The sequence below is a fragment of the Neophocaena asiaeorientalis genome, unplaced genomic scaffold (assembly GCF_003031525.2).
Source record: "Neophocaena asiaeorientalis asiaeorientalis breed wild unplaced genomic scaffold, Neophocaena_asiaeorientalis_V1.1 scaffold312, whole genome shotgun sequence".
Classification (NCBI taxonomy): Eukaryota; Metazoa; Chordata; class Mammalia; order Artiodactyla; family Phocoenidae; genus Neophocaena; species Neophocaena asiaeorientalis.
Window position 1 is genome coordinate 2,571,590 of NW_020174707.1, and position 17,977 is coordinate 2,589,566.

A 17,977-nucleotide genomic window follows, 5' to 3' on the forward strand; every position below is an offset into this window, starting at 1 on the left:
AAAGACACAAAACAAAAAAAAAAAAAATAAATAAAAAAAAAAAAAAAAAAAAAAAAAAAAAAAAAAATATTCCATTACAAGAATGAAGAGATAGGTCACTAAATGGCAATTAGGGAAGAATAATCGGGAAAAACTACAAGGAGATTCTACTACACACCAACTGGCAAAAATTCCAACAATGCCAAGTATTAGTAAGGGTGTGTAGCATAGGTAGTAATTAATCATGAGAATTAAAGGAAGGCACTGTGAATAAGGACAAACAACAGTATTTTAAACAGGGGCAGTGACAGGAAAACTAGGACTTGGATCACCTTAGAGAGGCATATACCATTGGTAAAGCGTCAGTTTATACATCTACTTTAGAAAATAGCTTGGTATTATCTAGGAAAACTGAAGCTGTACATACTCTGAAACCTATTAATTCCACTCCTAGGTCTACACCCTATATGAACGTTTACTTAGGTACACCAGGATACAGGTACAAGATTGTTTACAACAGTATTGTTCAAATGGCCAAATCTGGAAACAACCCAAATACATATTAACATTTACATGAATAAATAACTTGTGAATGTTTGTTCACTAACACTATATGGCAACAAAGTGAAGGAGATCAAACTAACCTGGATATTCTCACAGACCAAAACACGTGTATACTCTATGATTCCATGTAAGTAAAGATTAAAAAGATAGAAAACACTGAATTACACTATTCAGGGATATCTATTTAGATGGTATAGATATAAAAACATGGAAGTGAAGTCTAGATTAAAGTTAATTCTGAGAGAGGCAGGGGGTTATGATCGGAAAGGGGAATTCGAGAGCTGTTGAGGTGCTGGCAGTTTTAAAATTCCTTGACTTGGGTTGTACGTGGCTGTTTACAATAATTCTTTATGTTTGTATAGTTCTGTGTATGCATTTTTCTAAATGTAATACATTCTATTGAAAAAGGTTAAATCTATGTGTGATGTAGGTGTTTGTATGCATTCATACACTAATTCTAATATCCAGTAATTCTACTCCTAAAAACTTATCTTGAGAAAATAGGCAATCAGGGGGTGAGCACAAGTAACTACGTACAAGAATATTATTAATCATAACATTATTTCTAATACAGAAAACAGAAAACAGTGTAAATGTCCAACTTTAGGGAAAATATTAAATATGGCACATGCATATAGTTCAGACATCTTAATGCAGCCATTAAAATGTTGTATCTAAAAAGTATTTAATGGTATAATAAAATGCTTAAAATTATTAAGTTAAACGAATCAGGATACAAAATTGCATATATAAAATGATCTCAATTTAGTGCAACTGTGATCATGACTATACATAGAAGGAAATGTTCTGAAATGCTCGCTGTGATTACCTTTTTGCAAATGGTATTTTTGTCATTATAATTTTCCATAATTTCTAAATTTGTACAAAGAATGTATATTACACTAAAAACAACTTATAATTTTCATTTTAAATGAACTACTTCTTTTAAATAACAGAAAGTTAACTGACTTTTCTTCCTATTTTATATGTACATAAATTTATTCAAAATTATTTTAGTGGTTGAAGATGAGCTTTCATATATAAAAAAATTACGAGACTGACAACTTCAAATACATTTCTAAGATAGTAGGAGTCAGGATGCAGTTTGTTTCCTAAAGTATTCAAAGCTTAATATCTATTCTACACTGTAACATCTCAATCTAGGATTTGTTTTATACAAAAATTGGGACACCTACATTTTTTTCCCAATAGATATCAAAATGATACAGTAATAACAGTTAAAAGTTTTTTTAAAACCCCAAACTCTACAATTATCTTTATAGGCAAGTATATTTTGTTTGCAGATCCAGAAGTTTATTAACTCAAACCCTTCTCCTGTTGACCTCTACTTCAGTTTGTGCAGAAAAGAGTTAACTATTTAAGTATTTAACCAGGCCTAACTATTATCTCTCAAAAGGCTTGCAAGGCCTGCCTACAAGGTTGGCTCTTGATTGGCATCTGGGAACTTGGAGGGGTTCCTCCCCTCCTAATTGAAAAGAGTGGCTCACTGTGTCTAAACTGCTTGTGCAAACAATATGATTTATCCTGAACACTCGCTTTCTTTCTGGGAGTCTGGAATTTGGTATGCACCAGGCAGAGGGTGCTTACATGACAAGCCCCCGAGAAAAACCCTGCGCTCTGAGTCTCTAATGAGCTTCCCTGATAGACAACATCTCACATGTGTAGTCACAAATGTTTGCTGGCAGAAGACCCTTGGAAGCTTGTGCCTTGTTACCCCTGGACTTCAATTCATGCACTTTCTCCTTTTGCTGATTTTGCTTTATACCCTTTAGCTATTAATAAATCATAGCTGTGAATATGCCTATATGCTGAGTCCTGTGAGTCCTCGTAATGAATCATCAGACCTGGGTATCCCTGACACATAGTTAAAATGCAACTAAACATTTAGTATAGTGGTAAACCTAAGTCAAGAGAAATGTTTAATTTTAAAAAGTTAATGACACAGAAGTTGTTTTCTTTCAACTAGCATTTATCAAAGGCCTACAGTCACTCAGCTAGGTCCTTTCTTGTATCTTAGCTTACTGAATTACCATATCAAGTTTCTAATGTTTACTAGGACCAAGCAGTATTTCCCAACCATTTCCTATTACCCAGCACTTAAGTAGGCATTCAATAAATATGTGCTGAATGAATGAATAGCAATTTCTATCATTACCCATAAAAACAAAAAATCAAAATAGATAAAATTAGCTATAAAAATATGTACAAATGTTCATATAAATTAAAATGCTATAGTCCAGATTTTTCTTGCTTGATATGAAACAAATATATTTTCTCTTAAGTGGCAAATTTGCTGGTAAGTAGTAATCAGTTCTACTCTATCAGTATAAATGAATTCCACAAACATTCCCTTCCCTGAGCATAAACACCAGACTAAAAATAAAATTTTAAAAATAAAATTTAAATAAATAAAGAGCTTTCAGTCTATCTCCTTTGTGAGCTTCAAAAATACAAACTGTTAATATTATTTTAAAAGATACAAACTATTGTTTTCATGTCAGAAATGTTTTAAGACCATATTTAATTACTGTATAGTCTCCCTGTGGTATATGTAATCATTCTATAATAAGGTAATTAAAATTTCTTGGCCAGCCAATTTAGGATTTGCAGCTTAACTTCAAGTATCAGACATTACTAAACATAAGCTTTGATGTGTGACTTAGAAATAAACACTGCAAACCGCTACAAACAAGTCCTAATTTAAGTATAATCCCAAAGCAATAGATATAGTATAAACACATGCAGATTCGTAACAAACTACTGAGTGTGTTGGGAAAAATGACAACATAGTCTCGAAATAGTATTACCCCTACTTTAAAGGTCAATCATCTCTTGACCCCTCACTTCTGGACCCACATTTCTTGAAACTGAATCTCTAGGGGTTGGGGCCTGGGTACATGCTGGTTTAACGAGCTCTACTCAGGATTTTCCAATGCTAACTTTTGAAATCTACTGCTCTAATCTTATCCAGTGCTAAAATTTTGGTTCTGTCTCTGTATTTGAGTATGCTTTAAACTTATAAATCATTTGTATCAACTAGTTCTAAGGATTTGCTAACATGATAAGCAACAAGATTGAGCCATATAATTTCATGACTTCAGTTTAGGGAAGAAAAGGGAGAGCTGGTTATAGATAGTCTGTGGCAAAGAAAGATATGGATACCATAATAAGAAACTCACTGATACCCAAATATATTGTTTGGTCTAGCCTTTTCTCCATCAAAATTATCAGAGCTATTTCCAAGCAGCCAACAAACAGCAAAGTCAACCGACCTTATCTCATTTGCCTTCCATTTCCTGTCTACTCTGTATTGGTGTCATGTCAGAAAACTGTGGAAAGGATCCAGATAACCCATAACCTGAGCAATGAGACCCTGAATACCAGGGGTCATTAGATCTATTGCCAGAAAAATTCTGGTGTAGCCTTGTCTACATTGCAGCTATGTAAGCAATCTCTTACCTAGCCAGTAGGTGGAGACATGCACAAACTTACTGCTTTGCTCTTTGATCTACAGGACTTTAAATCTTACAGTAGTGTATGGTTTGGGTTTGTTCGTTTGTTTTAAACTGCAGAAATCAAAAGGAATGCAAAAAACAGGGCAAGGACAACCGTCAAGGTAAATTCACAAAAAAGGATAATACAAAAGAACAATTTTATATTTCTATATTGTTTCTAGCCCTTTTGAGAAACAGCTATTTTAACTGTGAATTTATAATCTACTTCCAGATTCCTAGAGCTAATATAACAATTCTAAATTGAGAAATAGGTCCTTTAAAAATTCATGTTCAATCAGGGAAAGCAACATTAACTGACTATGACATGTATAGAAATTGCCAAGAAAAAAAAGACAACAGTAAAGGATAGATAGAACAAGAACGGCAAAGTATTGATAACTACTGAAGCTCAGTGATAGGTACACTGAAGTTCATTATACTATTTTCTTTTATTTGAAAATTTCCAAAATAAAAGGTTAAAAACTAGGAAGCCATGTTCTAGTGATTTGGGTTAACAGTGAGATTAGGGGGCCAGTAAATATGCAACTTTAATGAGGTCTTATTCTCAATATATAGCCATCAATGAATTATTCCAAACACAACTGAATCATACAAAATTAGCTATATAAAAAATCCCACATAATTCAACATTGAGAAACTAAAACTAAGCTGTTAAATCCACTGGAAACAATACCTTATCATTGTAGAGCAAGTCACCACTTTATAAGGTGAATTCACACAGTTATCTCATCTAGTTTTCATAACCTTATGAAGATTTTAAAGTTAAGAGATTATGGCCAAAGTCACATAATTAGTAAAAGTGACAGAGTTGGGATACTAATCCAAGTTTTATGACACCAAGGATCATCTTCTCTCTACTATACTGTCACTTAGACCCCTTTGAAACAGACAGCAAATGTGAAATTTAGGTAAATTTTAAAATTTGGCTTTCTGTGCTCATTACTTCATAGTATATGGCAAAATCTGGTTTTTAGTTTTCTCAGTGAATAAAAATATGGACAGGGCTTCCCTGGTGGTGCAGTGGTTGAGAATCCGCCTGCCGATTCAGGGGACATGGGAATTTCTTGAATAAAGAATAAAATGAAAATAATTATAATATCTTAAAATTGGAAGGGACGTTAGAGGCTCTCTCTAGTCCAAAATTAAAACCTTTTCTTCAGGACCTTTGGATGGATCCAGCTTTAGCTTGAGCATTTCTAGTGAGGAACAGCAGACTCTGTAAGACAGCCGCTACATTCGTGGACAGCCACTTCATTCATACCTGCCACCTGTTGATTATAGTTACAGCTCCTCACCCTACACTGAATAAATACATAATCCTCTTACATTTGACGATATTTCAAAGAACTAAAGACATCCATCATGACCTGCTATGGGCTTCTGATCTGGGGACTCTTAAAGAAGATCAGTAGATTCTTGGGTAACTAAAGTCTCCCCATCTTTTCAACAGCTCCTCCATGCCAAGTGGTCTTCAAAGTGGGACTTGGGTATCTCTGGGAGTACTCAAAGCCCTTCCAGGGGATACATGTATTAGGATATTTTTAAGGCATTTAAGCCATATCTACATTTGCCATAATTTGGTCTGTCTGAAAACAAGTCTGTGGTCTGCTGAGTTCTCTTCTGTATCTCCACTCGAAGGAACCCATCTCAAAAGACAAACCGCTCACCCATCCTGAAAAGCCTGCCTAATTTCAAAAAGACAATGGGGGAATGCAAAGCTACCGAGGGAGGGAGCCATCTGTGAGAGCAAAACAGCTTTGGAAAGGAAGGGAAGAGCCACCTTACTTCATGCAGACAATATATTCACGGCAAAACCTTATCTAGTTTAGAATTATAAATCAATAGTAAGATGACTGTCACAGTGATGTCTATTAACACTTTAATTTTATTTGAAAAATGAAGTCAGATTTTTTTCTGACAGAAAGCAAGTCTGATTTGGCTGACTAGTTTGACAATGATGACTAGCTTTGCAATTTAGGTCACATAGCAGACATTTTCCATAAATTGAATGAGATAAAGGTACAGCTCGAGATTTTTGAAGAAAAAATATTTTTAAAAATATACAAAACACTAAAACTTACATCCTTACAATAAAAGTTTGTATATATCAACTGAAAGATATGTGTGGAGGTACACAGTTTTCAAACATCTTTTAGCAGGATTGCTGACAAAGATTTTGAAGGCTGTGAGTCTATGACAGAATTTCTAGGCTCTTTCCCACTCTGGCTATCCCCTTCTGGAAGCATGCCAGTGTCCTGCTTACTAGGAACACCCCAGGGAGAATGAGCAATACACAGCACACTGGGCCTATGGCTTGGGTCTGAATACTATACACTTCTAATTAAGGTATCTGAAGGTTCCATTCAAGGCTTTTAAAGCTGCTGCAACAACTAACTGAATTGTTTACATCTTTTTCATATAAGCAGTTACAATTAAGTTCATAGTGATCTTGCACTTATATATGTGAATGAATGAGTTTACGTTAACTGGTCTTAAATTTCACCTTCTTTGTTTCAGCTCCTTTGCTACAAACTTGTAAAATATTTTAAAATTTGGTCTAGATATTCAATGTATTAAGCTAGCCCTCTGTAGGGGGCAGCTTCTAACAAGGCTCCCAGTAATCACCAGCTCCAGGTCTTCACATCCTTGTATAATCCCTTCCCCTTGTGTGTGGACTGGATCTAGTGACTTATTTCTAACTAACAGAATATGGCAGAAGTGATGGTGTGTGATTTCAGAGATTAGGTTACAAGACTGACGTCTGTCTTGTTCCTACTCTTGTGCTCTTGCTTGCTGGCCCTGATGAAGCCAGCTGCCATGGAGCTGCTCTACAGAGAAGCCCAGTGACAAGGAACCTAGGGAGGTCTTGGGTCAACAGCACATGAGGAACTAAGGCCCTCAGTCTGAGAGTATGCTTCCAACAACCATGTGAGTGAGCTTGGAAGCAGATCCATCCCCAGCAGAGCCTTAAAATGACTTCAGCCCTGGCCAACGCCTTGATTACCACCTTGTGAGAGACCCTAATCAAAGTCACTGATTACAATTTTGAACAGAATAGTATGCCATCCCATAAGGCTTTATATAATCTCTTTGGACACGATCATCCAAACAGCTATGAAACTACCCAATTATACTATCCTTAGCTCACATTCCTCCATCTTATTGACAAAAATTTTGTGAGAAACATGTCGAGTGGCTTACTAAAATCAAGATATATGGCTGTCTACAGAATTTCCTTCATATGCCAATATGGTGATTATATCAAAAGAGGAAGTTATGTCAGTTATTACTTGTTTTTAGTTGCTAGAGAGGCTGGCTACATGGAGGCCTCTACTCCCATCCCGATCCTTTTCACTAAGACTCTTGTAGTCAGAACTTTATATTTTGGGACCTCCTATTCCTCTGAACTCTATTTCTTCTTCTCTGAAGTAGGCTAAAACTGTGAGGGTAACTGAATATGCCCAACTTTTGCTTCCTTAGCCATTGTGAACCTTATGATGAGATATTCCTTTTATTCTTATTACTTTAGGTCTTTCTAAACAGATGAGTTCACAAGTGTTTTTCAATTTTAAGAGAAAAGCGTCAGCATTATCTAAGATCAACATTGCTTAAAACTTTAACCCTAAAACAAACAAAAAAAACCACTTCAGCCCCTTCAGAAAAGAGAATGTATACTCACAATTCAAAAACCATGTAAAGCATTCCATCTGAGCTATATGTCTCCAATAACTCTACAATGTGGGGATGTTTCAGCATATGACAGATACTGGCTTCCCGCTTTAGATCTGCAAAACAAACACATAACATTTTGTTAGGCAGGATCAAAAGACAATCAGAGTGAATGATGAATGAATGGATGTGATCTATGGTAACATGAAGACTCCTCTAACTATAGAGATGAAATCCCCCATTCAAGCTAAGCTTCACTTTTTGCCCTTTAAAATCTTTGACAATATAACTTGCTCATATTTCTTGCCAGCTTAAATCTATATACATTAGAGTCAGCTCTTATTAATAAGAAATGTAAATAGCACAAATACTTTCCTCAAACTCTTGTAAACAGGTAAACAGGTTTCAAAATTTATAACTCTTTCTTTTTTTTTTTTTTTTTGCGGTACGTGGGCCTCTCACTGTTGTGGCCTACTTGATCAGCTAATAAGTAACTCAATTTGCTGTCTTGAATTTTACTTCTTTTTCTTAGTTTTCCCTAAATTGTCTAAGAATATGATGTTTATTCTTTAGCCTAAAATCTAGCATTTATAGACACACATCAGGGAAGTTACATGGAATAGGGGGCAAAAAAATAGTATGGTTAAACAGAAAAGGCACTACTCCCAACATCAAAGTCAGAATTTTTTTTTACATCATCTATAAAATGTGTTGGATAATTCAGGACACTACCCACAGTGTTATTTTCAAGAACAAATTCAGATAATGTAGGTAAGACTACTGTGTAAGTTACACAATACTATTTGGAAAATAAAAGTGTTAATATCCTCATTGCCATGCTCATCATCATTATCATCATCACCATCACACAAAAATAGTTTAGGCATAGGTATCACTTGCCATGTCTACATGGAACGAGATAATTAAAGCCTCCTGTGTTAACAGTGCTGGAGTTTTACCTGCTTGCCAATGAATAAAATCCAATGTGACATTTTTTATATTTGGAAATAGAAGGGAGACAGGTAAAGAACGAAGGTTAAGGATATACTGCACAAAGCAGAAGAGATAACATTATCTCCTCTCTGATTTGCTAATTCAACTTAGTCTTGTCAACAAGAGCAATGGCTGCAGAAGGAACCTTAGAAAATTTACACAAGGTATAGGTGAGGAAAAGAAGTCAGTAAATATGACAAAAGAGAAGCCACCAGAAAAGGAAGAATCAATAATACAATATTAAGAAAGTCAAGGAAATAAGGGGAATTAAGGCATAGGTAGTTGGAGAAGGCTGAGAAAAGGCTGTAAGATTCAACCAGAAAAGACCATAAATGTTCTAAGATCAAATTCTGTGGAGAGGTCAGGTTCAAAGTCAGGATGCAGACAATTATATAATAAATTTAGATTTATCCTATCTCTCACTGGTCTAAGTACTTAATATGGTCATTGTCATTTAATGTCCCAACAAGCCTGTGAGGTAGGTATTTTACAGATGAGGAAACTGAGACTTTGAAACTTGTTCAAGATCACATAGCTATTACAAGGGGTAGGTTTTGAGCCCTGGCCTGTCTAACTCCAAAGTCAGTCCTTCCACAATGCCATGGTATATTTAGACATGATCTTGGTAATAAGAAAGGAATAGCAGGGTCAAAGAAGGTTTGATTTGTTTGTTTTTGCAGTTGTTTTAAAGAGAACACTGTGTGTTTGTAAATGGCAGTGATGAAAATCCCATAGGATCTGGAGTCGGAAAACTTGGTGCCAGTCCAGCCCCTGTCACTACTACTTGCCGGCTGACTGCTAACCTCTACAAAATGCCTTCCTTATGGCAAATGAAATGGGGGACGTGATAGGTCATGCACAACCCACACAGTCTACAACTTCAGAGGGCAGCAGCATGATTCAAATGAGAGAATGGATGTGAAAGGACTGTGTGGAGTGCAGCACTGTGGGGCTGAGGGGGTTAAGGTGCTTCAGCGTTCATTGTGAAGGAAGAAATGAGAGACACATGAAACATGGTCTCCACCTCCAGGGGATGAGAGGTGTGAATAGGTGTGGCTTTTGCACTGGGAAGTCATAACTATGGGGAAGGCTTTTGACAAGTGCGCTGGAGGACCAGGCTGAAAAGCCAGACGACATAAATCAGATGCCTGCACAGTTTTTTCTCTCCCTTTAAGATTGTTCTGCCTTCTGATTCTATGAAAAGCTTAGGAGTTTTAGTACTCATTTTAATGTTTATCTCCAGCTTCTCGTTTTGCTGGAAGTCACCCTTTTCATATCTTCTGTTTTCACCTTAGTTTCTCTCTTTCCATTTCTTCCTATTCTGCTAAATGTCTGATTTTAATTCAGTGCTCTGACACTGGAGTTAAGAAGTAAAGAGAGATTTAGTGTTTGCCACAACGAACACTGGTCTTTTCTCCTGTTTTCAGTTTATTTTAAACTTTGCCCCTTTCATGTAACTACAGTGTTTCAATCCCCATATTCACCATTTGTCATGTGCCACATTTGTTATACTGAAAAATCATAAGTAGAAACGGACGCTCTAAAGACCCCTCTCTTTGACACGCACATGTCTGCTTGGTATATAACTGAACATGCTCCTGGTCTAGTCTCTTATCACTTTACCCATCCTCAAAATGAAGGAAGGATTGCTGGGGACCCTGCGTCCAAAGATTAAAACAATTTAAATATCACCAGATCTGACATTTCAGGGACTAAAATCCGAACACTGATTGAATAGCACAAAACTACCAACATAAAAATGTATTTGAATTTATAAGGGCAATGATGCAAAAGATGGCCTACATCTAGGATAGCTGCGGCACCATTTTCCATAATTCAAGTATCAATTATATGGGTGTATTAAACAGCCCAAATAGAAAATCACAGTTTACAAAACATGAATGCACCATATATGCATTCAAACTATAGATTCCAAGAATGTTAAGCTCAAAATGTTTGTTTTAGATGTGAATGTGAATTAAAGATGTATGTATTAACTGCTATTAACTCCTTGCTGATATAGCAAACTAAAAATAGTATTTTCCTACAAATCAGCTCATGAAGCAGACTAGGAAGGAATTCGAAAGTAGGTGATAATATGATTTGAAATTGTGATTATCTGGCTGCTTATAGATACTAGCTCAGAACATTCCTTTGAGTCACCTGACCCACAGTTACCATGGCTGTTTTGAAGTTCTACTTTATCTATAGTGACAAGGAAGAGTGGTAACTCCTCCACTCTTCCTTGTACTTTTTCATTTTGTAATTTTGCAGGGAAGTTTTTAAAGATTTAAAAAATAATCTACTTCTATGTTTAGTGCCCCTACATTTAACTATGTGCCTATATTTCATCAACTTATTTTCTTTTAAAAGGGGCACTAGTAATATGGAAAGTAATATTAGGTCTTCTGATCAAAATTGGAGAAACACACTTCAATTGAATCAGCCCACTATATGGCATGAGAACTACTACTCCTACCGGTTTCCTAAGAAGTTCGAGCTGTCCAGCAACAGTAGAACAACTATGTCCTCCAGGGTCTACCTTTCCAGTCTGCCCCTCAAATGAGGGAGAGTTAGGAAAGCCGTTTCAGACGGTCTGTTTTAAAAAGAATTTTCCTGAAAAGTATTTATTATTCATTTTACTATTAGTTGTTCTTGGAATAGGAGAATTTTTCATGCTACCTTTTAAAAGTCAGATGCCACTTTCAGAGTGCCACGACTCTGTAGCAAGCTAATTTGACCATGGGGTCAAAAATAAGTTGGGTATTTACAAATGTGACTGAGGAAAGGAATGCTTTCTGACATTCTTAGCATTGGAGCAACAATCTCATCCTTAATATCTGAGATTTAAAGGTCAAATTTAAGAGTCAGCTTTCACAGAATCATTCAATAAGGATTCAGTTCAGCATCATCCAACAGAAATATAATGCAAACCACATATACAATTAAAATGTTTTCAGTAGCCGCATTAAAAAGTAAAAACAGGTGAAATTTATTTTAACATATTTTATGCAATCCAATATATCCAAAGTATTATTATTTCAACATATAGTCACATTAAAAAGTATTAATGAAATATGTTACATTCTCTTTTTGTACTAAGTCTTTGAGATCCAGTGTGTTTTATACTTATAGCACATCTCAGTTGGGAGCAGTTGTATTTCAAGTGCTCAATAGCCACATGTAGCTACTGGCTACCAAATTAGAATGGTGCAGCTCTGGATAAATTGACTTGCTTTAATTATTATCCTCTTAATTGTGAGTTCTTCTGCGTTTCTTACACAACTATCTGTAAAGTCATTCAGTCATTCCAAAAAGAATCTAAATAGATTTTTTAACCATTTCTTTAAAAAGTGAAGTATAGTTAATTTACAGTGTTGTGTTAGTCTCAGGTGTACAGCAAAGTGATTCAGTTATAAATATATACATATATATACTCTTTCAGATTCTTTTTCATTATAGGTTATTAGAAGATACTGAATATAGTTCCCTGTGATAAACAGTAGGTCCTTGTTATTTATCTATTTTATATATAGTAGTGTGTACATGTTAATCCCAAACTCCTAATTTATCTCTTCCCCCCATACCCCCTGTTACCCCCTCTGGTAACCATAAGTTTGTTTTCTATGTCTGTAAGTCTATGTCCAAACAGATGTGTTATTAAAAAGCACTTCCATAGAAGTAAACTCTACAGCTTTTAACAACCCAAATCCATCACTTAATAACTAAATCTGGAATTTCTTCACTATTGTTAATCTAAATCCTTTACTTGTTTGGTAGTTTTTAATCGTTTTATCTTGCTTAATCTACCAAACACAAAAAGGGTAGTCAACATTCACTGTATAGCAGCCCTTTGGACCCTTCAAAATTTATTGAATGACCTTAGACTATGCAGCATAATATCTGGAATTTTAAGTGTCCCTCTGTAAGTCCTCATTTAATAATTGTCATAACCCTGTAGGTACATCTAGTTTCACTTTACAAAGGAAGAAACAGGCCCCAGGTTTAGTGAGATACATAAGCGGTTGAGATCACACAAGCAGTAAGTAGAGGAAGCAGAGCTAATAACTGAAGTCCAGTGCTCTCTACATGATACCACAATGGCTCCTGGGACTATGTAGTTTTTATATGTGCCCTTAAGATCCAATCATATAACAGTGTTAATGTGGTAACACTGACTTGGGTGAGAAGCTATCAAGACTGCTACAGAACCAGCATATTTCAGCTGCACTGTCACCAGTGATAATCAGAAATTAGACACTGATATTTTTACTAATAAATATATAAGTATTCTAATTTGTTTCCAAAGAATTTCCAGTTTCTGTTATAAACTCAATAGTTAAAATACACTAAGAGCTGACCCAGGCTCCAAATGCACATAAAGAATGTTCCAATCTAGTCATAAAATAATTAGGACAAGTATTAATGTGTTCATCTGAATCAACATTAATAACAAAACAGCTAAATGAAAGTCATTATTGATTCAACAGTTTTTCCTCGGTGTGCTGAAATTAATAACCATGTGATATTTTAAGAAAGGGATCCAAGCAGAACCTCAGAAGGATTATAGCAGCCAAGTCAAATTCTGCTGCTGGGCTCAACCTTTAACTAATAACCAATTTGAAGACTAAAGATACCAGCTGCCTTTGGCAATAATACAGGTCAGGTTGGCTTTAATGAGGCCATCTTCCTATAAATCAAGAAAGTTGACCTTCTCAACTAGTGGATGACCAGAGGCCCAGACAGGGCACCACACCAACCTGGGTTAATGGGAAAGTCATTATTTCCTTGATCTTTCACACATTTTACTAGCACATTTTTATTATCTTTTTTCACATACAAACAGAAATACAAGCAGCTTCTAATTTCTTTGAATTCTTGCTAATTTAATACAATCTTATGGCCTAAAATCTCATCTGTCAGGTGGATAAAGAAAATAAGGAGCATACCATTAATTGAGGATGTTTGACTGATGTAAATTGTTCTTAAATAGCCAAATATATTAGTTAAAAATCAAATTTAAACTAAATTCAACACTATATTTGATGTACTGTCAACAACTATCAGCAGGAAATTATAATAAAGCCAACTGCTGTAAGAACTACTTGTCTTCCTTCTCACTCTTCATTAGGATGAGTTTGGTAAATAATTAAAGTGTCATTAATTTCCTAGGGACTTACATTTAAAACAACTCCAGGTCATTCTTAATCAATATTGAAGTACTATAATTCATTTAGCTTATTAATTAGATATTAATAAAGATTACAGGTGACCAATTCAATGATCTTTATAATATTTATCTTCTGAGGTATTAAAATGTCCTAAAAGAAGAACATGTGCTTCAAAACTATCTTACATAAGAGCCAACAATAGGTTAAAATGAAACCAAATTATCCGTCTCTTACAAAATATAACTCTGAGTCATCAATTCAAGGAGTTACTCAACCATGAATTTGGTGAGAATCTGTTCTGAACTCAACTAATAAAACTAGAAAGATGTTAATTACGTGGATAAAGGAAAAAGGCAGAAATGACTGAAATCCAAACCACATAAAGTTCCAGCATTAGAGTTTTTCTCAAATATATGACGGACCATTATTAAGATCATATTCTGCACATGATAAAAGTAGAAATACAATGTTCTAAACACCTCTAGAATGTACAATTCCTGGGTTGCTGTTCATTTTGGGAAATGTAAACCAAAGGAGTTTTACCAAAAGGGAGAAAGATGGGGGCATTTTACTCTTACAAAACCCAGACACCTATTTCAAAATGGTACTCCTAACTTTACAACAGAAAATTGGAGATATATCAGTTTATACCTCAATTAATATTCAATATTAAAGTCATAAAAAAAGTATATGTTAGGAACTGAAGGAACTCTGTGGGATGATAGAGTGTATATATTTAAACTCATTGTGACACATTCACAGAAAGAAAGACACGATGAAAAGGTAGAGGGCTATGTATCAGATGAAGGAACAAGATAAACCCCCCCCAAAAACAACTAAATGAAGTGGAGATAGGTAACCTTCCAGAAAAAGAATTCAGAATAATGATAGTGAAGATGATCCAGGACCTCGGAAAAAGAATGGAGGCAAAGATAGAGAAGATGCAAGAAACGTTTAACAAAGATCTAGAAGAATTAAAGAACAAACAAACAGAGATGAACAATACAATAACTGAACTGAAAACTACACTAGAAGGGATCAATAGCAGAATAACTGAGTCAGAAGAACGGATAAGTGACCTGGAAGACAGAATGGTGGAATTCACTGCTGAGGAACAGAATAAAGAAAAAAGAGTGAAAAGAAATGAAGACAGCCTAAGAGGCATCTGGGACAACATTAAACACAACAACATTCACATTATAGGGGTCCCAGAAGAAGAAGAGAGACAGAGAAAGGACCTGAGAAAATACTTCAAGAGATTATAGTGAAAAACTTCCCTAACATGGGAAAGGAAACAGCCACCCAAGTCCAGGAAGCGCAGAGAATCCCAGGCAGGGTAAACCCAAGGAAAAACATGCCGAGACACAAAGTAATCAAATGGACAAAAATTAAAGACAAAGAAAACTTATTGAAAGCAGCAAGGGAAAAATGACAAGTAACATACAAGGGAACTCCCATAAGGTTAACAGCTGATTTCTCAGCAGAAACTCTACAAGCCAGAAGGGAGTGGCATGACATATTTAAAGTGATAAAAGGGAAGAACCTACAACCAAGATTACACTACCCAGCAAGGATCTCATTCAGATTCAATGGAGAAATCAAAAGCTTTACAGACAAGCAAAAGCTAAGAGAATTCAGCACCACCAAACCAGCTCTACAACAAATGCTAAAGGAACTCTCTAAGTGGGAAACACAAGAGAAGAAAAGGACCTATAAAAACAAACCCATTACAATAAACAAAATGGTCACAGGAACGTACATATCGATAATTACCTTAAACGTGAATGGATTAAATACTCCAACCAAAAGACACAGGCTCACTGAATGGATACAAAAACAAAACCCATATATATGCTGTCTACAAGAGACCCACTTCAGACCCAGGGACACATACAGACTGAAAGTGAGGGGATGGAAAAAGATATTCCATGCAAATGGAAATCAAAAGAAAGCTGGAGTAGCAACACTCATATCAGATAAAATAGACTTAAAAATAAACAATGTTACAAGAGACAAGGAAGGACACTATGTAATGAGCAAAGGATCAATCCAAGAAGAAGATATAACAATTATAAATATATATGCACCCAACATAGGAGCACCACAATACATAAGGCAACTGCTACCAGCTATAAAAGATGAAAACGACAGTAACACAATAATAGTGGGGGACTTTAACACCTCACATACACCAATGGACAGATCATCCAAACAGAAAATTTAAAAGGAAACACAAGCTTTAAATGACACAGTAGACCAGAGAGATTTAATTGATACTTATAGGACATTCCATCCAAAAACAGCAGATTACACTTTCTTCTCAGGTGCACAGGGAATATTCTCCAGGATAGGTCACATCTTGGGTCACAAATCAAGCCTCAGTAAATTTAAGAAAATTGAAATCATATCAAGCATCTTTTCTGACCACAATAGTATGAGATTAGAAATGAATTACAGGGAAAAAACCAAAAAAAAGAGAAACACATGGAGGCTACACAATACATTACGAAATAACCAAGAGATCACTGAAGAAGTCAAAGGGGATAGCAAAAAATACCTAGAGACAAATGACGATGAAAACATGACAATCCTAAACCTATGGGATACAGCAAAAGCAGTTCTAAGAGGGAGGTTTATAGCCATACAGGCCTAACTCAGGAAACAAGAACAATCTCAAATAAACAATCTAACCTTACACCTAAAGGAACTAGAGAAAGAAGAACAAACAAAACCCAATGTGAGGAGAAGGAGAGAAAACATAAAGATCAGAGCAGAAATAAATGAAATAGAAACAAAGAAAACAAGAGCAAACATTAATAAAACTAAAAGCTGGTTCTTTGAGAAGATAAACAAAACTGATAAACCTTTAGCCAGACTCATCTAGAAAATGAGTGAGAGGACTCAAATCAGTAAAATTGAAATGAAAAAGGAGAAGTTACAACACACAACACAGAAATACAAAGCATCGGGCTTCCCTGGTGGCACAGTGGTTGAGAGTCCGCCTGCCGATGCAGGGGACACGGGTTCGTGCCCTGGTCCGGGGGATCCCATGTGTCGCGGAGCGGCTGGGCCTGTGGGCCATGGCCGCTGGGCCTGCGCGTCCAGAGCCTGTGCTCCGCAACGGGAGGGGCCGCAACAGTGAGAGGCCCACGTACAGCAAAAAAAAGAACAAAAAAAAAAACAAAAAAAAGAAATACAAAGCATCCGAGGAGACTACTATAAGCAACTCTATGCCAATAAAATGGAAACACTGGAAGAAATGGACAAAGTCTTAGAAAGGTATAACCTTCCAAGACTGAACCAGGAAGAAATAGAAAATATGAACAGACCAATCACAAGTAATGAAATTGAAACTGTGATTTAAAATCTTCCAACAAAATTGGGTCATTTGTTGAGATGTGGATGGATCTAGAGACTGTCATACAGAGTGAAGTAAGTCAGAATAGCAAATATTGCATATTAATGCATATATGTAGCACCTAGAAAAATGGTACAGATGAACCGGTTTGCAGGGCAGAAACTGAGACACAGATGTAGAGAACAAACGTATGGACACCAAGGGGGGTAAGTGGTGGGGTAGTGGGGGTGGTGGTGGGATGAACTGGGAGATTGGGATTGACATATATACACTAATATGTATAAAATGTATAACTAATAAGAACCTGCTGTATAAAAAATATTTTTTAATTAAAAAACCTCATTGTATATATATTAAAAGTCTTTGAACTGTACACTTAAATTTTTATTCAATAAAGTTTATAAAAGAAAAAAGTTATTGCAATAAGATAGGAATTCAACTAATATGTCTAACTAAAACAATGTTATTCACATATCTTGTATTTTACACTTTCCTAAATATGTTATCTACACAGGTTTCCCCCACTACCCGAAAGTAGAAAGTTTCTATGAACCCTTCTATATGCCAAAATGACATGAAGTGAAGAAGCAATTATCTTTTTTCATAAAAGCAAAAATTCTCTTCAGATTTTTTTTCAGTTAGTGAGAACAGGTACTAATGTAGGTCTTTTGTAAAAGCAAAGTGGTGTGACGTGAACTTTCAACAAA

The 17,977-nt window shown here is 35.6% G+C and overlaps 1 protein-coding gene across 4 annotated transcripts in view; it reads right to left on the reverse strand.

Annotated features, from left to right (window-relative positions):
* Positions 1-17,977, reverse strand: part of CASK (calcium/calmodulin dependent serine protein kinase) — a 373,376-nt gene that overhangs the window by 218,718 nt on the left and 136,681 nt on the right. For all 4 annotated transcript variants that reach the window (XM_024759851.1, XM_024759848.1, XM_024759849.1 and 1 more), the window contains exon 3: positions 7,759-7,864. In XM_024759851.1, coding sequence (XP_024615619.1) covers positions 7,759-7,864 — 106 coding nt within the window. The remainder of the gene's footprint in view (positions 1-7,758; positions 7,865-17,977) is intronic.